Genomic DNA, 22,433 nt, shown 5'->3' with positions numbered 1-22,433 from the left:
TCGCTGAAACAGTCAATCCACATACCAGCATTTGTTTATAGACTGTGGAAAAACAGAACAACTAAAGGAAACCCACACAGACACAAGGAGAACACACCAAACTCTTCAGGCAGTCACCTGCTTGATCCCACAACCCTTGAACCCTAGAGCTGTGTGCCACCCTAAACAAGTAAAAACCTAATAAAAACTAATAATTCAGACACAAAATATACATTTTGATTTGACCTGCTGTAACACAATTGCCTTACTCAATGACAGAAGGTAGATCAGTTTTAATGTAATTTGTTGAATACATGATTTCCTTTAAAAATTCTATGTTGAAGTATACAGCTCCAGGATTCTAGGTTTGTAGGTTCAAACCTTGCTGCAGGTGACTCGTCTGCCTTTGCACACACATATGAACATGAGTGACATGCCATTCCTAATCCATAGGGTTTAATATAATGTTGGCCCACCCTTTGCAGCTATAGCCGCTTCAACTCTTCTGGGAAGTTTTAACAAGGTTTAGGAGTGTGTTTATGGGAATTTTGAACATTCTTCCGAAACCACATTTATGAGGTCACATGCTGATGTTGGATGAGTAAGGCTCCGCTCTAATTCATCACAAAGGTGTTCTATCCGGTTGAGGTCAGGCCAGACAAGTTCTTCCACACCAAACTCACTTATTCATGTCTTTATGGACCTTGCTTTGTGCACTGGTGTCCAGTCATGTTGGAACAGGAAGGGGCCATGCCCAAACTGTTTCCACAAAGTTAGGAGCAAAAAATTGTCCAAAATCTCTTTGTATGCTGAAACATTATGATTTCATTTCACTGGAACTAAGGGGGGCGGCACGGTGGCGCAGCAGGTAGTGTCGCAGTCACACAGCTCCAGGGGCCTGGAGGTTGTGGGTTCGATTCCCGCTCCGGGTGACTGTCTGTGAGGAGTTGGTGTGTTCTCCCCGTGACCGCGTGGGTTTCCTCCGGGTGCTCCGGTTTCCTCCCACAGTCCAAAAACACACGTTGCAGGTGGATTGGCGACTCGAAAGTGTCCATAGGTATGTGTGTGTGTCTGTGTTGCCCTGTGAAGGACTGACGTCCCCTGCAGGGTGTATTCCCGCCTTGCGCCCAATGATTCCAGGTAGGCTCTGGACCCCCCGCGACCCTGAACTGGATAAGCGGTTACAGATAATGGATGGATGGATGGAACTAAGGGGCCGAGCCTAACTCCTAAAGAACAAGCCCACACCACAATCCCCCACTAAACTTTACACTTGGCACAATCCAGTCAGACAATCACCATTCTCCTGGCAACCACCAAAACCAAACTCATCTAACGGATTGGCAGACAAAGAAGCATGATTTGTCATTTTAGAGAACACGACTCCCCTGCTCTAGAGTCCAGTGACTTTACATCACTGTATCCGATGCTTTGCATTGCATCTGATGATATAAGGCTTGGATGAAACTGCTCAGCCATGGAATCCCATTGCATGAAACACATTACGCACTGTTCTTGAGCTAATCTGAAGTCTGGAGGTCTGTAGAGATCAATTCTACAGAAAGGTAGCAACCTCTGCACACTATGTGTCTCAACATCCTCTGACCCCACACTGTCATTTTAAGTGGCCTACCATTTTCTGACCGAGTTACTGTAGTTCCCAATCGCTTCCATTTTGTTATACCACTGAGAGTTGAATGGAATATTTAGTAATGAGGAAATTTCATGACTGGACTCGTTGCACAGTTGGCATCATATCATGGGACCATGCTGGAATTCACTGAGGTCCTGAGAGCGAACCATTCTTTCACAAATATTTGTAGAAGCAGTCTGCATGCCTAGATGATATTTTGTACACCCTACCTGAATTCAATTATTTGGACGGGTGAGAGAATACTTTTGACACTACAGTGTAAGTGCCCTGGGTGTGTTACTGTGCTCAACGATTCTGGGTAGGTTCCAGACCCACCATCACACTGAACAAGATGAAACAGTTAAAGGAAGTAAGTATTTTATTACTAAAACATAAGTGCCATACAAAGTAATTTGCAACCTACTTGCATATCTTTTTGGTTTACCACAAACATTACATGGTAGCTTCTGAGGTTTTGACACTCCTGTGTTAGCTCAAACTGAACTTGGAGAAGATATTGGAAAGCACAGAAAATGTTGTTGGGCAGGAATTAGTTAATAGAACATGTCTGACACTTTCATAAGTGTTACTTTAAAATATAAAATCTTCACTGTCCTAAAATAAACACCATCTACAAATAAACACATTTATAGGAGAAGGGGAAAAGGTCTGTGGTAATAAGTGTAGTACACTAAAGAAAACAAAAATGGAGATGTCTTTGGACAGTGCTGTTAAAATTTTAAAGAGCATGTTTAGCTAGAGACAAGACAGACACTGCCAGATTTTTCTTTTCTTAAACAATATAATGTGCCAGTCTTACTCACTATATACAGAAGCCTAGATAATTACCTAGATCTTTTCCACACATGTAATCATCTACATTAACAGAGCTGAATGTTTAACTTCAAATCAGTGTCTTTCAGCACCATGGCTTTTAGGTAAACACATGGATAGGAGTATAACAAAAGAGGAAAAATACCTGCCAGATATTGTGCAAAACTATTTTATTTACAAAACAAATGGCACAGCCTCGACAGTAAATGCTTGTGCACAGTCAGAATATTATTTGAGTGGGCTGCTCTCGCAGATGACCTAAATGGCAAAGAAGAAAGAAATCAGAGACCAATCACATCAAGCTCTAGAGCCACAAAGTGCTCCCCTATAAGAGTGGGCAAATATTGCCCAAGAGTGACTGTGACAGATACCATTAAGGCCACTTCCCCAAAAAGTACAGGCAGGAGGCTATGAACATGCCTCACAAAACCTCCGCATCTCACAAGACAGCTTTGACCAATGATTGGTATATGCTCACCATTCAAGGTCTGCTCAAATCTTTCAATCAAACAATGTACATGAATGACTGCAGGGGAATGAGTGAATAAAAATGTAAAACCGTAAAATGTTCACTTGTGTCCGTCAGCTTTCAGCATGATCACACCTGGGAGTAGACTGTGACTAAATCTACTTCAACAGCCAACATTTCATTTCCACAGATGCACAGGAGAGCATTCAGCAGTAAACAAACAAGTGTCTTAAATGTTTTACCTTTATCAAAATGTTTTTTTCAGAGCAATTAAACAGCCAATAGAATGTAAGAAAGTGTGACAGCAAAAGGAACAAAAACACAGAAAACTGAGGTTAAAGGGAGATCACGACATCAGGAATGGTAGGAGGAAAATTTGTCCACTAAGTTCATTTCAGACAGCCAGTTTGCTGGCAACCAACGAGGGCTTCCTTTGGGGCAGGTCCTGAGGAGTGGGGATGTGGTCTCCAGTGATCTCAGTTTTTTCAGCTGTGGCTGCTGGGAGTTGTTTATTCTTCATCTTGGCTTTGGCCATGTTGTAATCTCCAGAGTCAAAATACTTTTGCTGCAAAAAGACAGACGTTCCAATGACACTACTATTCAGTATTAAACACATTTCATTCTTAAACGTTCCCGTAATATTCGTCAGGTGTAAACAAAGTAGGAAAAGCATATACCCCTTTTTGTAGTCTCTTCCTCAGCAGGTCTGAGCCGCCAGGTTTAGTCCTCAGATGCGGGTATCGAGCCTTTAGCTTTATTTCCTCTGCTTTCTCAGGACTCACAACCGTGTCGTCCATCTCCTGTAGAGTATGAAAATCATGTGGAAAGTGTATCACACAAAAGCACACTGTCGCCAAGTGAATAACAAAAAATAAACGGCAAAGACAAAGTGACACCAAGCTAGGGAAAAGAACTGAGACTGAGAAACACCTAATTGAAGGCGCTGAAGCTGGGCACCTATTAAATTACCCGCTCCACCTTAAAACTTAAGCCTCATTGCCCGAGCAAAGATTAGCTTACTAACCCTTAACGAACAGCCTGCAACAAAACAGCTTTTATTATTTCTATGGCCCACAAGGCCTGAACACTTTACCCCTCAGACTGTGATACTACAGCGGTGTACGTGAGAGTTAAGAGTGTGAAGTGAACACCGGAGCTCCTGCAGTGTCCTTATGAAGACAGTTAGCTCGCTAGCCCTGCGTGCTTCTCTGTTTTTTTTTTCTCGGCTGTGTTTGTGCGGTTTACGGCTAAACAGACCTGCTGCTCCTCGTTGCTCGTCTCCTCCATGGCCCGGGGTGTCGTCTCCGCCTCGGTAGACATTAAGATAAATGTGAGGTTAATATTTCGGCGTTTCCCCGCTCACTCTAGGTCCAGGTGCTCCGCCACAAAGCCGCTCTTCTGCGGGCGAAGACAGAGGGAAATCAACTTGTTGGACGCTGTCCACATGCACGCGCCTCTGTGCGCGCTACCGCCCTCTACATTCCTGGAGCTCCGCTTCGCTTCCGTCAACAAAACATGCCCTACCCCGCTTATACGTTGAGTAAATTGCTATCTGTTTTTAAAAAATATACTATTCAATACTAAATGCTATTTAAATATTTGGAAATAATACCTTAATATTAATCTGAACAATAATTTGGAGCTTCTGTTTAGTATTGTCAACTACAGACCAAAATAATGAGAAACATAGACATTCTGAACGAAACACCTTTAGATATTTTCGCAAAATAAAGATATAGCAACATACTGCAGGGAGGAAAACAAACTATTAATTTAATGTGGGATGGTAGGCGCAGCAGGCAGTGTCGCTGTCACACAGCTCCAGAGACCTGAAGGTTGCGGGTTCAAGTCCCGCTCCAGGTGACTGTGAGGAGTTTGGTGTGTTCTCCCACAGTCCAAAAACACGCGTTGGTAGGTGGATTGGCAATTCAAAAGTGTCCATAGGTGTGAGTGTGTGAGTGAATGTGTGTCAGCCTGTGAAGGACTGGCGCTCCCTCCATGGCGTGTACCTGCCTTGTGGCCAGTGATTCCAGGTAGGCTCTGGACCCTCCACAACCCTGAACTGAATAAGTGGTTACAGACATAGAATGAATAAATGAATTGAATGTGGTGGAAATGGGTTTCCTTAGTAAGAGCCCTGCTGGTGACCACCCTGCATAAGAAAATTAGGACATGCTGCTAAGGTGTGAGAAGCATAAGCAAGGGTAAGGTGGTAAGGCAAGGGGAAAAGGTTCCGCACACTGTATTTAATCTTGCCTTTGCAATAAGATGTTTATAATTTATTGTGAAGATCTTCATGGGCTCTGCATTCCACAAATTACGATTTTATAGTTAGCCTGTTAACTTAAGACCAAAGTGTGCACCATCCAGTATGAATGTGCCCTAACTGTTGTTTAAGTGTGAGTTATAGTGCTTTGGGGTATGCTGGGCCTTCTGGGTGCGAAATTATGACTGGGTGCATATGGACCTGTCCAACTATGCACATTTCTTGTAAATTCACAAATATTTAACTGCACATATTGTTTGTTTAATGTCCTTTACAGCAACTGCACATGATGCTAATTCGCCAAGCCTGTTATTAGAAAAGCAAGCCTTGTATATCCTATGTGCTTCTTGCCCAGCTATACCAGTGGAATCCACCCAATTATTCCAGAATATCTGTAATATGGTGAGTGTTTTCTAGTCCAACATATTGTTTGATCAACAGTGCCATTGTGGACACAGTAGATGACAAAAATATGCATGATAACATGGACAGTCTGCAAACAAAAAGTAAACTTCTAAGAAATAAGCGGTATCTCACAAAATTATGTATGAGTAAGCTGCTGAATCTTAAATGGATACTCACTTTACACAGTATAGCTTTGATATTCGTCCACATGTCCATAAATCCCTGCATGATATGTGTGAAATCATGCTTTGGGGAATACTGCTGCACCATTAGGTTTTACAACTCTTGCATGTGACTGTGTGTATGCACATATCCATACATTTGTGGATATTCTTTTTATCTGGAGTAGTCATTCTTCTGAGAGCACCTGGCGGAAACCCACACATACAGAGGGAGAACAAACCACACTCCTCAGTCACTCAAGTTGGACCTCAAACCTGCAACCCCAGGACCCTGGAGCTGTGTGACAGTGACATGAATTTTTTACCACAGTACTGCCCAGATATCAACATGGTTTCCAGAATTAAGTCACAATTTGTGTTACTGTGTTTTTAGTTTAGTGATACAAGTGCTATGTTACGAAATCATTTACTAAAGTAGGACCTGTAATGGACCGAATGAGGTCAAGGAAGACATCAAAGGAATAGAAATGGACAAGGATCTATTTTTTATTCCGTAACAGAAAAACTAAATATTATGATGTATCTAAGGTTAAAAGTAAAGAATAACTCTGTGTATTATTTTTCTTATTTTGTTACATAGTAAACAATAAACAATTATATAGTCCAGCCATACAAGATTTTAGCCCTAACACCCTCAATTCACTACTGTATGTACACAACACAATTTGGATAGGTTTACGACAACAGACATTTGTCTAGTACTCATGTAATTTTAAAACAAAATGTTCTTTGGAAAAAAAAAATTAATTTAATCTTGTGAATCTATAGTCTGCAAACATCTCAGAACAGAAAGTAAAAGTCTTTGTTGTTTAACCAATAACTTTCAGTTCAGTTAACATTTGAAATATCCTGGGGCCATGCCAGCAAAGCACATCAGTAAAAATATGTTCTTGTGTAAACAAGGACAAAGTACTTCACACAAAATATTGTTCTTCCCATAAAACTGAGAAGATAAATAATCAAAATTATCTTAAACTTTAGTCATTTTTGCAATCTGCTGACAAGATAGTAAAGCACAAAGAATATCAGCACTAGACCTATGGATACATAACACAGGATCTTTCGGTTATCTCTGCCAGAACGGACCATTGTGGAAAACCTCTTCACACTCCCTGACAACAGTCCAGTTGCACTGAGGAAGTTTGAGTCCTAAGGGAAAAAAATATATACGTTGCTAAATGTTGTTTAAACACCACATATTTCTATGGTATTATACCACATTGCCAAAGAATAATATTGTATTAGTCAGCTTTAAAGACCTTTTTACTAAGCACATATTTTCTCTAGTCTTATACTATTCCATGGTTTTAGGACTATATGCAGTCTAACAGTATACAAAGAATATTGAGTCCATTACGCATACCATGCCATCCAAGTAGGAATTCTGTTCTTCAGCCTCTTTGTCAATGTCAAATGCCAACTGTGGATGATGAGGAAGACATGTACAGTTACGCAGGGGCATTATTTGTTCTGCCCAATATTGTTAATATTATGATTCTGACTTACCGACTTGAGTCTGGATACTTTGCTCGCAAGATTATCAGCTATGCGTTTGTTTTCTGCATCCAGCATATCATCAACAGCTCCATGTCCTGGTAATACAAGGTAGATAACGGTTCAGCTAAACACAAACTGAGCAGATTCAATATCCAGTTGGCTAAAAATGCTTTCATTTGGTTTCCATTAAAAGGCCCTTTTAAGTGGAAACCTATTTTCCAATTTTATGCTATTATTATGTTCTTGTGGTTTGGTTTAGCTTCTTCTATATATGCTAGAATATGTGAATGAATGCGAGAATGAGTGAAATAAACTTAGTGTTATGAGTGTAATGGCTGAGCTCTTGCTAAGCACTTCAGCATGTCTTTCTAGCTTCAGGACAATGGCAGAGAAATAAATGGACAGTGTCTGGGATGAATTGCATATTCATAGATTGTGTGTACTGAATGAAGCTTGTGACAGATGAATTTTTAATTGATTATGAAAGGATGATTTTAACTTTCATATTTCATGAATAAAGATGTGTGTAGAAAAGGGAAAACATAAAAAATATACAGAGAAAGCTGTCATGAGAACTGAGACTGGAACAGTCAAGTCAGATTCATCAAATGCAACTGAGCAGTAGCTCTACCTTTCAGCGATGGAGGCTGTAAATGAATGGTACTAAGACAGGGATTCCTCTTGTCTTCTATGTGTTTGCCATCAAGGTTAAAGGTAAATTTCTCTGATATGTCAGGACATATGTCTATTTCAACCATAAACCCAGGATCCTATTACCACCACCATTATAAATATGAGAGTTGGCAGTTTCTTCTAAAAAACACCATTTATCGTTAAACCAATGTGGATAACTTTGTTCACATTTGAATTACAGAAATATAAAGGCAGTGGAATACCTCTTCAGAGGATTAGCTAAAATATTCCGTCTGTAAACATGTCAACAGGATCCTCGTGAATATTGACACAGCTTCCAGAGTGTACACAGTAACGACAGAGATGATTATCGCCTGTTTATGGTTCAGCTCCAAATCAATATTCTCAAAAAGGTCTGCGATGAATGGTCTTGGCGTTTTAGAAATTGGAGGAAGACGGTGAAGCCCTTCCCAAGTTTACAAACAGTTGTCTAGGACTATGCGACGTGTCACTCACCCCTGTTCCAGTGATCAGCCATTTTTACAGACCAGCGCTTTACTACAGATGACAGACAGAGCGAGGGAGCCGCAGTCCGACAGGAGAGAAGGCCCCAGAACACACACAGACAGAGAGAGAGAGAGAGAGAGAGAGAGAGCAGTGTTTACACTCCCATTACTCTTTCACAGCGGAGTGAGCGAATCCGTCCAGAGCGACTCGGGTCTCTCCCAACTCTTCTGTTGTGCTCGAATCAAACGAAGCACGCACGGCCCCTACGTCATCACGCACAGGAACTAGCTTCATCCAATCAGAGCCACTTGCGCCTCCACAGCTTCTCTTCTGCGTTCCCGCATCAGACGTGAGCTGTTTCCTGCCTAATGTGTTTTGTAGATCGTGAAATAACAGCGTCTGCCACAAAATAAAGACTTATAACTCTAATATAAGGCTAGTTTCCGGCAAAATCACATATCTTATATTTAGTGCACTACGTGTATAAACCAGAGTATTATTTTACAGAGTAGGGAGTGACATATCTGCCTTATACACTCCAGAAAATGCTGGAATGAAAGACCCCCTCCAGCTAAAACTAAGTTTGCCCTGGTGAACATGTGTGTGCTGTGTTATGTATGCGAAAATATGTATCACAAGTGCAATAAGCAGCAAATGCCATGAATATGCCCCTCGGTTTTCTCAAAGCCAGAGTGTCTTACGTCATATAACTTAATTATAAGTTTAAGTATAAATTGGGCTATAAATGAGGAACAAATCCCTGCAACTTTTGAGTAAATAAAGACAACGACTAATTGCATATTCCTATGCATATTTAATTGAAAAAATAAAATCACCTAAATATATAATTTTGATAAAGAGAGATTAGTTTTCAGGTGACAGTACCCACGAACAGTGTAAATTATACTATATATGTGGGCTATTATTATTTGTCATTGTACAACATAAAACGATGTGTCTTCTGCACCCATCTGTGGCAGAGAACACACACACAAACACGGGCACTAAGGCCTGTGAACACACACCCAGAGCAACTACCCCCGGCGCCCGGGGAGCGTTTGCGAGTTTAATGCCTTGCTCAAGAGCACTTCAGCCACGGATGTTCCTGCCAGCCCTGGGGATCAAACCAGCAAACCGCTTCTAGCCATTAGGCCAAGGCTGCCCATGAACATATATTTATTTCCAAGAATTACACATGAATAAATGCACATAAAATTAAAAAACTAATGCATAACAAATGCAAAATAAAAACAAATAAATACCACATGTAAGAGGCAAATATTAAATTAATATAAGTAAAAAAATATATATATTCTTTATTGCCACTTAATGTCCTTTTTTGTATAAGATATATATTTAAGAATTGCATATTGTTTAAAGCTTCCAAAATGTAGGAGAGGTTAGGTTTAGAGACGGACCAATGTAGAGTGTAATGAATCGAAAAAGTGTTTTCACGGTGGCTTTTACAATAACGTCAACACAGTGCCAATATATGAAATATATTAAACTAATCGTGAAATATATATCTACTTCCAATTAATCGTTAACCTATTTTCCTATGAAGTCTTGTGTGTACGCACTCAGGTTAAGTAAGTAAGTTTACCCCCGCCCCCACACCTCCCCCCACCAGTAAAAACAACTGGTGCCCTAGGTGTGCGTGACATCAGATCACATGCGAGGCCTGGGCTTCGAATCATTGCGCCGTATCGGTTCCGTAGATTCAATTCACTCGGTGGTTCGGTTTGAATGATTCTGATTCTGATTAAGCGCACGGCTCGATTACGAACCCAGGAGAATTATCGGGCAGGGAGCTGCGGTGTGAGGGATGCTGAGCGCGGAGGAGGATTGTGGGATGTGCGGGTCCTCCTGTGCGTGTCCTCTCTCGCTGAGTGTAAAATGGGGCTGACTGTCCGCTTTACTTGCTCCGCTGCTGCTGAATACGGAGGCGTTGCATAAGATCTCCTGCTAAAGACAGCTCCCCCAACATCTCCTCCACACCGAACACACAGGCGAGTAACCCACCTTTATTGTCATACTGACTTTGGCTGATTCTAACGAATCCGCCGAGGTGAGGGGTTGTTGCGTTCGGCCTCTTTTGGAAGGGAGGGGGGTCAGAGAGGTGAGCTCTGGCTGGTGTGTGGTGGCTCTGGTGTTGAATGGCGGACAGATGCTGAGCTCTTTAACCATCCCGACCCTACATAAACAAACCACAGCCTGCTGGACGGGCATAAAGGTTCATGGCTAGATGGAGATTTATTGCGCTGCAGCACTGTTCCTAGGATTAAACGTGACTTGGGATTTGTTGTTGTAACGTTTGCTTCCGTTTGGATGTTACAGTATTTACAGTGCCGTCTGCTACAGCCCTCTCTATAGACAAAGCTTTAGATATTATTCAGTTATCAGCGCATTAAGGAAATACAGTAAGGTTACATGCAAAAATAAAATAAACGAATGCTCTTCGGTCATTTCTAGGACTTACAGGGCTTCAGTCAATGTAGATATAACAATAAAATCTACTGAGCAAGTCCACGATGTTAAATAATCCTGTTAAACGTCGTTACACCTCCACATTAACAGCTCCATGAAGTGTAAATGGTGAGTAGATTTATTTTGCAATAATCAGGAGTTGTCCTCCATCAAAGCTGAAAATGTTTACAAACACTGAATAATTCTAAAGCAAATCAAAGTGTAACCAGACCTTATGAAATCGTATTGTCATACAAAATGAATTAAACCCAGTTAGGTTTTAATAAATCATATTAGATTGCAAACAATATACTTTTGTATAAATATTTGCTTTGAACATGTACATTTTACTTCCCAATTAATTGTAGAGTTTTTTAGGCGAACAGATCAAATACATTAATTAATTCAAATTTAAAATATATGTCTTTTCTAACCCGATAAGGAATGGTGCTTTATCCAGTGAAAAAAGGTTGAAAATTAATGTACATTTTGACTAATATATGTTATAATATCTGATAGTTTATTAATAGTTTATTAATAATTTTCTGTAAACCTGTTTATTAAAGGTGCACTAAGTCATAGTACACATTTTATAACATAAAGAACGTGGGTAAAAATAATTATTTTAGCAATGGAATCATAACAAGAATATTTGGTGCCTAAAAAGCCTGTTTGAGAAAACATACTTTATGGTTATGGTTCATCTTCTTGACTAATGCAGTATTGCATTGGTTAGGATTCAGAATGGTCAGCTTCTGAAAGCTAGGTAGCTGAACTATAATAACACCAATATGCACGCTGTGGTGTAAATGACTACTGTACCCCTAAATAAACACTAAATAAATGAATAATTTTTTCCAAAGAGTAGAAAAATGTTAACAATCTCTGATATAAATTTTTATTAAGTAAATTTGTATCTAAATAAAAGTAACTTCTGTTAAAATGAAATGAATAGTAACTTTATTTCAGCTTCACGATTTCTAGTTATGTTTGTGTGTGTACTTTTCTGCTGAGCCCAACCAGACTGTTCTGAGCATTCTCAGTTTAGGTGAAGTATTTTCTGTAGTCCTCTGAAGTAAGCATGGCTTATTGGTCCTGCTAAGTGCCATGAAATATCCTAAACCCAGTAAGGGGTTATGGTGGCCAAGCAAGTGAGTTTTTTCATAAATGTAAGCGTAAAGTGTTCAACTTTTGTTCTCTCATTCTAAATCCAGAAAATGGATTATATATATGGGGCGGCACGGTGGCGCAGCAGGTAGTGTCGCAGTCACACAGCTCCAGGAACCTGGAGGTTGTGGGTTCGATTCCCGCTCCGGGTGACTGTCTGTGAGGAGTTGGTGTGTTCTCCCCGTGTCCGCGTGGGTTTCCTCCGGGTGCTCCGGTTTCCTCCCACAGTCCAAAAACACACGTTGCAGGTGGATTGGCGACTCGAAAGTGTCCATAGGTGTGTGAGTGTGTCTGTGTTGCCCTGTGAAGGACTGGCGTCCCCTCCAGGGTGTATTCCCGCCTTGCGCCCGATGATTCCAGGTAGGCTCTGGACACCCCGCGACCCTAAATTGGATAAGCGGTTACAGATAATGGATGGATGGATGGATTATATATATATATTAAAAAATATATATTTGTGTTTGTGTGTTTAATATATATATATTAAGCTGTATTGTTCCAGTTAAATGCATGATCAGATTGAAAAACTGTTTATCTCCATTGCTAGGACTGGGTATGTTCCTTAGTTGCAAGGCCTCTTTTTTGTTTTGTTTTTTTAATCATCTAAAAACAGTACATTTTATTCTCAGCGATGTATCAATCTTTTAAATGAAATACTGTTTCTGCTTCTTTTGCCACAATCATTATAACAATGGACATTAATGTAGTAAAATGTTTAATCTTTTAGTTTAATAGAGTGAAACTGAAAACCCAGAAATGTTGGCTCGGAAAGGTCTGCTGCCGGATGGATTTCTCTTGACCCGACTGGCTGAGGATTCCACACAGCCCAACCGTTTCCGCACCAAATCCCAGAGAGCTCGCTTCATTACCAAGAGTGGATCCTGTAATGTTGCTCATAAGAATATACGGGAACAGGTACAACACTGTACTTCAGCAGAACATCAAAAATTGTTTTTGCATTTTAGAAGCTCCACTGCAAGTATTGTTGCTCTTTTCAGGGTCGGTTTCTTCAGGATGTTTTCACCACGATGGTGGACCTCAAGTGGCAGCATTCGCTCCTCATCTTCACCTCAGCATTCCTCTGTTCATGGATGCTCTTTGCCATGGTGTGGTGGCTCTTGGCCTTTGCTCACGGTGACCTTGAGCCACGTGACCCCCATGATCCTGGACATGTGCCCTGTGTCACTGCCATTCACTCCTTTACCTCAGCATTCCTCTTCTCTATTGAGGTGCAGGTGAGGAATTGCTCTGAAGGACTGGAATCATTAACATGAACAGCTGAGGGACCATTCAAAATGTACAAAATGCAATAGAATATCATACTTCTCGAGAGTGCTGGGAGTAATCCCAACTAATATGATTTTTTTTTCTTGCAAGGTGACCATTGGTTTTGGTGGGAGGATGGTGACTGAGGAGTGTCCGCTGGCCATCACAGTTTTGATCATCCAGAACATTCTGGGCCTCATCATCAACGCAGTTATGCTAGGCTGTGTGTTTATGAAGACAGCTCAGGCTAACAGACGAGCAGAAACACTCATCTTCTCCCGCAATGCTGTCATTGCTCCACGCAATGGCAGACCCACATTTATGTTCCGTGTTGGAGATTTGAGGAAGAGTATGATTATCTCTGCTACAATTCAATTGCAGGTAAGAAAAGTCTCCACTATACACCACAAACCCAAGATCACAGGAATTACCTGCAGCTTAGGTTTAGACGTAGTTTTGCACTCACTGTAGAAAGAAAAACATGCTTCTCCACAATAATACATGTTTTTATTGAGATAAAACCATGACAGTATGAAAGGGCTTTAAGAAAAGTGACAAAAGAAATTGTGGGGAACTGGCCCATAGCAACTAGATATAGTTTACATAGTCTAGGTATTAGATTTACTTGATAAATCACATGCCTATTGGTCATTATCTGCCCTTCTGCTCTCAGGTAATTCGGAGAACAGTGACAGCAGAAGGGGAGGTAGTTCCAGTCTGTCAGCTGGACATCCAGGTGGAAAACCCCCTCAGGAGCAATGGCATCTTCCTTGTGTCACCGCTTATCATCAGTCATACCATTGAGAGAGGAAGCCCCCTCTATGAGGTCTCTGCCCAGTCACTGCTCAATGAAGACCTGGAAATCATTGTCATATTAGAAGGTAGGCTGTTTCAACAGCAGGCCACTGACCCTGATCTTCGTAGTGAGTTTTAGGATTTTCAAAGTAATCGTGTTTTTGTGGGTTAACACCACTCACACCAAACATAGTCAGCCATGTGGCACTTAATGAAACCCCCTCTATGATTGTGTAGAATAAATATCTTAAATTCATATATAGAAATAGTGCTGCTGTCTAAAGAAAAATGTATATCTCAAAAACAGTAACTTTACAGTAGAAGTAAAAAATCTTCTTCACTTTCAATGGAAGTTCAATGGAAAATATTTACTCCAAGTAATTCTGGAGCATTTTTATTGGCCCGTTCATCAATAAATTTCCACACAGTGTGAAGGACAGCTGCTGTGTTCAAATGATTAAAAATTCACAAAAAACTGAGAAACATGTTTGTCTGTATCAGATCATTTACATCTTTAAATGGCCAGTATCCATTGGCAGGTCTAGGCTTCCCATTCTCCCTGCTTAATTTTGAGAATTTTAAATTTTAATTTACTTACTCAAGAAAAACTATCAAGTCAATGCACATCATTTATATGTTATTACTGAATAATAAGACTTAGCATATAATAACCCTGGGATTGTTAGTAAATGAGGGGTATGATAATCAGTTTTAAGGAAGGGAAGAGTCCAAAAGACCCAAACTCTTAAGATAATAAAACTGTTTTCAGATCAAATTAAACAGTGTCCAGATCTGTTCAACATGTGATTAAAAGGATCTGTCTGTATATCTGCAGTCATACTCTGTATCAAACTATCATTCAAAAGCTTGGAAACAGACTTAATCTAATAATCTATATGTACATTATTATTCCAAAAACTAAACAAAATCTCAAAAATTTTATAACTAGAAAATTAAAATATTTATATCAGCTATTTTCTATGATTTATATAAGTAGGTGTGTCCAGTCTTCTAGTCAGTGGTGTGTATTATGTTTGTGTGTTTGGCAGGTGTTGTGGAGACCACCGGTATCACCATGCAGGCGCGTACGTCTTACATTCCAGACGAGATCCTGTGGGGTCGGCGCTTTGTCTCCATCATGACGGAGGAGGATGGGCGTTACTCAGTGGATTATTCCAAATTCGGGAACACGGTGCCAGTGCGGATGCCTGCCCTCAGTGCCAAGGAGCTGGATCATACCAGAGGAGTGCAGGACAATGGACCACACGAAGGCAAGCCCCAGGGCTGGGGGTTAGTGCGGGCTGGACGTGGGGGCTACAGGAGGGGCGGCAGCCGGGCCTGTGAGGATAATGCAGCCAGACCATGGTATGTTCCAGCAGAAAAGGATGATGAAGAGAAAGGGAAAGAGAAGAAGGGCCAGAAGAAAACAGTGAAGCTAGAGGTAATAGGGAGAGAGATTGAGGAGGAGACCACGGAAGATATGAGTGATTAAAAAAATAAAGCTAATATAGTGTACACTGGTTATTGATGGTGGAGGGTGTATGCTGGACCTACATTTGAGTGTATTCAATGCTGTTGAGATATATTATTTGAATATGAACTATGTTCAAAATGTATTATACAGTATTTTGGATGAATGGACAGTAATTTAGGGAAATGCTTTTTGTAATGAACTTTTTTAAACATTCATTTTAATCAACTATTCCTCCCATATCTGCACTTTACTGAAATAAGTGGTTGTTTGATGCTGAAGGAATGCTCCAGCTAGTCTCAAATCTCAAAATAAATTTCCTGCATCTACAGTAAACATAGAAAAAAACATTTCCCTGTGCTTAGAAAAAAAACAGATAGTCCATTTCAGAACGTAACAGATGCAGCATTTTATCATTGGTGGAACATCGTTTTATCTTTATTTTTTAAGAGGATTTCACATAATTCGTAAACCCAGGTGTACTTTATATTTGTCAAAATTTTATAGCAAAGGGACCAATAAAGTTTAAATTTCTAAAATTGTTTCTAAAACACAAACTTGTTAAATTATCTTACACTGAAAATAAATAAGGGATTTCTTTCTCCTGTAAGGTAACTGTTTTGGAAGTCCTTTCTGAAAGTATAGAGAAAGTATAGAGCTGGAGTATTCTTTTGAGGTTCTTACTTTTACCCTCAGGAACTCAGCAAAAGTTTGTTGAGACCTGTAGAATCATGCACACAAAGGCAGCTGTAAGTGGCGTGACTTGATTCAGTTCCTCATACACTTGATTATAAGTAACCTGTTTAATTCTGTGTTTTGGTTATTTATTGATGTGGTTGTATATGCCAGTTGTTTGTCATTGCTCCCGTTTAACAATGTGTTCACTTTGTGTGTTTGTTGTGTTTTCTTGTTGTGGACTTGTGTTGTCATGTAAACTGAGCACCGAATGTGAGAATTCCTTCACTTGTTCACATTTTGTTTTTTTCTTGTGATACTGCTGAAACTATAAACCAGTCAATGGACCCCTGTGCATTATACTAAGCTGAATGCTGAGATTATTTATTTGTGTATTTATGGAATAAATTAAGGTATAAATGTTTAATAAATGATTTTTTATCTGATCTTATATCATTTTATGCCTATTTTGTTCCCACTGCCTTGTACATATTTATTTATTTTATTTATTTGTAAATACTTGAATTTCAGACGAATGTTTGCATTATCATTATCTATGCCAGTCCAGTAGGGGGCCATAGTACCTTTTAAAGAGAGACATCAAAATACCACAAAGCATGAGAATAAAACAGAGTTTTCATCCCAAATCACTCCATACTCCCTGTGTAGTGCATTACTAGATCTTAAAAGTCAATTATGTATTTGTAATACAACATTTCTATTTATTCATATGTGGGAATCGGAAATCAGGTGCTATATCTGCATGTATACATTGTAGTTTTATGACTTATATAATTCACTATACAGGGAATAAGGATCAAAGGATAAAAAAAAAAAAAAAGGGGGGGGGGGGGTAAAATAACTCTTAGCTCCTTTTAGTCTGTGAATCTTGGCGCTTGTTCTTAAGTTCAGAATTATCCAGAAGAGAAGGGTGCCTGATGTTCTCCTTTAACCCAAGCCATCTGAGTGGATAGTAAAAATAACAAATTTGACTTCATTGCCCACCTACTTTTGGAAGGTACTGTACATGCAACATCACGTTATGTCACCAGATTACCCCTCAGCAGCTGGGCACAGGCGGCTATAAAAGATTATTTGGATTTCCTCTTCTTGTTTTCCACACTATTTTTGTCTTAATGTACTGTCAAGGCTACCACATGATTTCTGAGGTTTCATTCATTCGTTTCAGAACCACTGAGACCTAACACAACAGTCAATGGACCTCAGATCTGTTTCAGGAATCCAGACTTATATGTAATGACAATATGATTATTTATTATAGTGTAATGAATACATAGACTCTTGTTTTTAAATAATATATTTGACATAAATACTACAAAAATGTGTCGTCTGAGATTAGTTCACTGTATACAGTTATTTGCAAACACAAGAGAGGACAGAGATAGCCTTCCATTGTTGCATCAGTAATAAAAAATTACATTATCTATATAACACTACAAGAAACTGTAAATTTTTAAAAATAGATCTTTAATGTTATTGTCAGCATTTCCACCTGTTTGATATTTTTACAAATTAAAGAGTTCATAACTCAATAACTATGATTCCAGAGTTGATTTACTGAAGTACATGTACTTGGGTAAATTATTTGTGGATTTATAATTTTTTTTATATTTTCATATCATAATATTTTACCTCATGTATATTAGGGAATAAAGGAATCTGTTTTACATTTACTTCATTTGGCAGATATACTTATCCAGATGGACATACATTTCAAACAGTTACAGATTTAGGGGTCTTCCCTAAGCACTCATATTGGTGTAGTGTTGAGCTTACCCAGGCTGTGAATCAAATCCAAGTCTTCTGCTTAGAAAGCAGCTTCAGAGCATTAGTATTAGCATTAGCATTATTGTTTAGACCAAAAGGAACAAAAAGAGATTTCATTTCCTGTGCTCTTACATGATGCATGTATTCAGAAGTTTCACTGCAGATCTATTTACTCAGGACTTCAGTAACAATGGTTTCCTTATAATTTTGGGAAGGTACTTTTAGTGCAGTCATCAGTTTAAACTACACTGCTGTATGAAACCACTGATTTAAAATTTAGTTTTTTGAGTGTTGTACTATAATCTATGTTGTAATAATCTGTGTTTTACTATAATCTATATACATTTAATTATAATCTATATATTACTATATTTCTAATATATAATGCAGATTTCTGTAGTCAACCATATTAACTAACCTGAATAACCGAATAATCTGAATTTACAAAATTTTTTAACCCTGTAAAAAATCCACTATATTTCTGGACTGGAATTACTAAATTTTATGAATGTATTTTGTGTGTAGTTTGTATGGAATTTTTCTGTTATAAAATGACTGAAAGTAGGTTTAAGCTCAAGCTGACGTTACATCATGACCCAGCAACAACACACTTTACTCTAAAAATGATTTAATTTGATTGAGCTCAAAACACAGAGGTCCAAAACTGCAGATACAACAAGATGTTAATGGCTGCTATTTGAAAAACACAACAAAGCATAAATATGCAAAGATGTCCAACAGCTCCACAGCTAAGAAACATTCATATGAGTTTTGCAGAATGGATTAAACAGGGTTTTATTAAAGTTTGTAAATGGCAGTTTAGCAGCTCCAGTACAGAGACAGCAGAGAAATGAGCAGAGAAAGCAGTGGGGCATCTACGCTGATGCCACTGTTGCACAGATTACTGTTGCAACACCTGTAGGTGAAGCCGGACACAGCTGGAAACATCTGGGACAGGCGAGAGTTGTTACAGTCTGTGTACCTGATGCACTGTTGGATGGTTTTCCCTCCTGCTCCACAGGGAAAGGAATGTGATTGGTAATGAATTTAAGGCAGCTATCAGTTTCAATTCAAGTAAGAAGGCTTACCTTTCTCATGCAGATTCAGACAGGAGTCCTCGTAAGAACATTCCTGCACCTTGTCACACCTCCTGCCGTAATAATCTGAGCACTTATAACACTTCAGAGATGAGCCTACAGAGGAGAAGTGCATTCCATAATGCTTACTGCCTGTTTCGAATATAAAACACACCAGAGTCATCCACAAAAACCTGACACAGCTACTGCATGGTTGAGGGTTTTAACGCCACTTACCAACACTTAGAGTCACTGAGCAGACCACCACAAAAAGCCCAATGGAGTACTTCATTCTGCTGAAATTCTTCTTACTTGCAGATGAAGAATAGTTCACATTAGAAAATGAGTGCAAAGACTATAAACACAGTCATATTTATTGATAAAACATAATTACCTAATTTATTCATTTCTCTGTTAAAGTGATGTACATACATTATATCACCTACATATGTTGACACCGAGTCATCCAAAATTTCTTCTGAAAAGTATTTACAGAATTTGTGTCCTCTTTTGCATTAAACGTTTCTACAGTCTCAACATTTCTGTACTACAACACTAGTATAAGTGAAGTCAGGACCTAAAGTTGGATGATTAAAAGTTGATTACAGAAGCGTTCCCAAAGGAAACAGAAGCGTAAAATGGTATTCCAGGGTACAGAGGACTGTAGTTCAGGGTACAGTAGACTTTAGTTTTAATAAATCCATGACCAGCCGGAACACACTGTCCTCCTCCCTCAGTTTACGGCTAAAGTGCCCTTGAGCAACCAGAACTGTTCCCTGGGCACTGGGGTTGGTTGCCTGCCGCTCTGGGTGTGTGTTCATGGCCCCTAGTGCATTAGTGTGTGTGTGTTCACTGCCACAAATGGGGTAAATTTTGAAGACACATTCCACAGTCCCCTTTTATCACAGTGTATACAAAATTCAGCTTGTGCCAAAAGATGAGACTTCTTCCGCCTTATCAGAGACAAAATGCTTTAAAACTGAATTTACACTGTTTAAACACAGAGATACTGAGCAGAAAAGAAGACACATTAAATAGGGTGTTGCTTACCTGCGTAGTATCCCACTTCTGACACCACAATGTTAGAGGCTGCTAACAAATGACCAGAAACTTCGGGTTCCCACTGCCACAGAGGGAGATAGAGAGTGAAAGAAAAAGAAAGGGAAGGGTCAAGTGCACAAGAAGAGGGAGCAGACATTGTGATGTAGTTACGTCATTGTTGACAAGCAGAGACAGATTATTCTTAACTCAGAATGGAAATTAATGTATAAAGAGTTTATTCAGAGGTTTTGGAGCAATTTTATTAGTCCATTCATCCTAAACTTCCTATGCAGTGTAAAGGGCAAATAAAAGTATGTAGACGTCAAAAATGCAGATACATGTTTTTCATTGTACATCGATGATAAATCACAACTAAATTCACAGTGTTACAGAGACATATATTAAAATAAAAATATCTGTCCAGTGTTGATAATTTTATCTGCTGATACTTGTATAAATCTAAAATAACTGCACATCTCTAGACAGATCTTCCAAAATGTCCTAAAAATAATAGATAAGCACGGTGCCAAATGTTATTACCAAGTGCATCACATAAAACAGCAACAGCAATCATCCGACTCTTCAGAGTTCAAAAGTGAGATAAGACAATTAAGCCAAATATTATTACTTACCAGAGCAGTTCAAATGTTGGTAGAAAATGAGGCAAATCTCTCCAGAACACACCCGTCTAGCACAAAGCTCCCAATCATTCCTAAAGACTCCTCTTCAGTCCAGCTCTCGCCCAGCCTCACCCCTGCCCTGCTTCAATGATGTCATTGATCAGAGTTGTGGGCATTCTGCATTTACCCCTGCCATGCCACACAGAGCAAAGAAAGACCTACACACCAGACTCCAATACAAGGTCTTTTCCAAACACATCCACCCATGGTGCCCTTATATTTCTTTAAATCATTAAACATTCAAGTATATATATATATATAGTTAAAAACTATTAGATCTGAATGTGTAATCGAACATGTGGGGTTGCAGGTATTTATGTGTGTCAATATTTATGGTGCATAAAAATATCAAAAGATTCGCGGAATATATTAAGGTCAAGGTCAAAATAGTAAACAAATGCCCAAAGACTTGTGAGTTAGTTGTGAGTCCCTAAATTATTATTAAGTGTTGATAAAAGGTGATGACAAACATGTTGTTGCTGCAAAATCTTTGGAAAGTTCCTTGTTACAGTATTAAATGTTTTCTGTTTGTACTGAAACACTCTCAACCAGTTGAATTGATCAAATTACAATGTTATTGTGTTTATTTGTGTTGATCATATTTCAAAGCTGATTAATGTCTATTTACCACAGAAAGATACTTGTACATTATTTCACTCTCTCACTATTTATGGCTTGGGGCATGGGCTACACAATGGTGTCAGGCAGGTCTGTAACGGCATGTTTGCTTTAGAAAGTCCAAAGGAAGCTATAGCTTCTTGGTACAAGCCATTCAGACTGGACATTTACAGAACCCACATACAGTTCAAAACAATGTTTTATATAAGTACAGGGCAAAGACTGGTGGCAGGGGATAGACACGTATTCAGCATCTGGAGCTGCAGCTGGGGGTGACAATAAGGCGCTGTGTCGGATTTTCCACAGACTCGCTGCCACAGACTTTCAGACGCTTAGTGGAGCTGGTTTCTTTCAATGGATCTTTTCAGCAGACAAATTCTACTATAGTCATTCTAACCGAAAAACAGCGAGTATTTGCTTGCCTTGTTTTTTTTTTGTTTTTTGGCCTCCACAAATTCCACACCCTAATGTCATCATGCCTGATGCAAGGTCGTCAGTTAGATTTGACATAATTTGCCTTATTTCTCCTCTCATAAATATCACAACCCTGTCATCTGCACAGTTGTCAGCGTGCTGATAGAGATGTGACAGTGACATGTTATTTGTCTTGATGCCAGGCAGCAGTCTGAACAATGAGTTCAATCAAAGAGCCCTAGACCTCTGTGTACCTTCAACAGCTTCCAAATCTTTAGGTCATGGAAGGTCACAGAAGTAAACATATTATGGGTAATTGGGCAGTAACAATCTTTACAAAAAGACATAATTTTGGTTGGTAATTCCCAAATAATAATAATAATAATAATAATAATAATAATAATAATATATTTATATAGCACTTTTCAAAAACCCAAAGATGCTTACAATAGTCATACATTAACAAACAGTACAGAACAGGCATGAATAGATTAAGTTAGAGGAGTATTATAAGCAGAACCAGAGGGGGAAGGGACAGTGAGCATCCCGGTTGAAGAAAACCTGATAGTGC

At 39.2% G+C, this 22,433-nt stretch overlaps 4 protein-coding genes and 1 long non-coding RNA gene across 9 annotated transcripts; 2 read left to right on the top strand and 3 right to left on the bottom strand.

Annotated features, from left to right (window-relative positions):
* Positions 1–2,024: 2,024 nt before the first annotated feature.
* arpp19b (cAMP-regulated phosphoprotein 19b) lies at positions 2,025–4,372 on the bottom strand. Its single transcript, XM_066668953.1, has 3 exons — positions 4,173–4,372; positions 3,593–3,715; positions 2,025–3,480 (listed from the first exon to the last, which is right to left on the bottom strand). Exons 1-3 carry the CDS (start codon positions 4,233–4,235, stop codon positions 3,310–3,312), a joined length of 357 nt encoding a protein of 118 aa, XP_066525050.1. The 5' UTR covers positions 4,236–4,372; the 3' UTR covers positions 2,025–3,309.
* A 3-nt stretch (positions 4,373–4,375) lies between these two features.
* On the top strand, positions 4,376–6,105 carry LOC136695122 (uncharacterized). Its single transcript, XR_010802252.1, has 3 exons — positions 4,376–4,450; positions 5,459–5,583; positions 5,936–6,105. It is a non-coding gene; the product is annotated as an uncharacterized lncRNA (long non-coding RNA).
* Positions 6,106–6,291: 186 nt separating this feature from the next.
* On the bottom strand, positions 6,292–8,694 carry bet1l (Bet1 golgi vesicular membrane trafficking protein-like). Of its 3 annotated transcripts, none has more exons than XM_066668955.1 (4): positions 8,575–8,694; positions 7,275–7,360; positions 7,132–7,188; positions 6,292–6,917 (listed from the first exon to the last, which is right to left on the bottom strand). In XM_066668955.1, exons 2-4 carry the CDS (start codon positions 7,338–7,340, stop codon positions 6,750–6,752), a joined length of 291 nt encoding a protein of 96 aa, XP_066525052.1. In that variant the 5' UTR covers positions 7,341–7,360; positions 8,575–8,694; the 3' UTR covers positions 6,292–6,749. The 3 variants fall into 3 exon arrangements, with proteins under 3 accessions (XP_066525052.1, XP_066525053.1, XP_066525051.1); XM_066668956.1 differs by lacking the exon at positions 8,575–8,694 and adding an exon at positions 8,162–8,396; XM_066668954.1 differs by having other exon boundaries at positions 6,297–6,917; positions 8,415–8,685.
* A 1,491-nt stretch (positions 8,695–10,185) lies between these two features.
* kcnj11l (potassium inwardly rectifying channel subfamily J member 11, like) lies at positions 10,186–17,001 on the top strand. The gene is made up of 6 exons (XM_066667697.1): positions 10,186–10,414; positions 12,766–12,953; positions 13,037–13,273; positions 13,416–13,685; positions 13,978–14,185; positions 15,149–17,001. Exons 2-6 carry the CDS (start codon positions 12,795–12,797, stop codon positions 15,589–15,591), a joined length of 1,317 nt encoding a protein of 438 aa, XP_066523794.1. The 5' UTR covers positions 10,186–10,414; positions 12,766–12,794; the 3' UTR covers positions 15,592–17,001.
* Positions 17,002–17,119: 118 nt separating this feature from the next.
* cd59b (CD59 molecule (CD59 blood group) b) lies at positions 17,120–20,913 on the bottom strand. 3 transcript variants are annotated; one of them, XM_066669304.1, is made up of 5 exons: positions 20,783–20,913; positions 20,160–20,232; positions 19,347–19,420; positions 19,122–19,262; positions 17,120–19,043 (listed from the first exon to the last, which is right to left on the bottom strand). In XM_066669304.1, the coding sequence occupies exons 3-5, from the start codon at positions 19,399–19,401 to the stop codon at positions 18,853–18,855; spliced, it is 387 nt and encodes a 128-aa protein (XP_066525401.1). In that variant the 5' UTR covers positions 19,402–19,420; positions 20,160–20,232; positions 20,783–20,913; the 3' UTR covers positions 17,120–18,852. The 3 variants fall into 3 exon arrangements, with proteins under 3 accessions (XP_066525401.1, XP_066525402.1, XP_066525403.1); XM_066669305.1 differs by having other exon boundaries at positions 20,160–20,236; positions 20,784–20,855; XM_066669306.1 differs by having other exon boundaries at positions 17,121–19,043; positions 19,122–19,226.
* Between the last annotated feature and the right edge of the window lie 1,520 nt (positions 20,914–22,433).

Source organism: Hoplias malabaricus, chromosome 4 (genome assembly GCF_029633855.1).
Source record: "Hoplias malabaricus isolate fHopMal1 chromosome 4, fHopMal1.hap1, whole genome shotgun sequence".
NCBI classification, from domain to species: Eukaryota; Metazoa; Chordata; class Actinopteri; order Characiformes; family Erythrinidae; genus Hoplias; species Hoplias malabaricus.
Note: the sequence above shows the minus strand (reverse complement) of the source record. Positions and strands in the feature narration are given on the sequence as shown.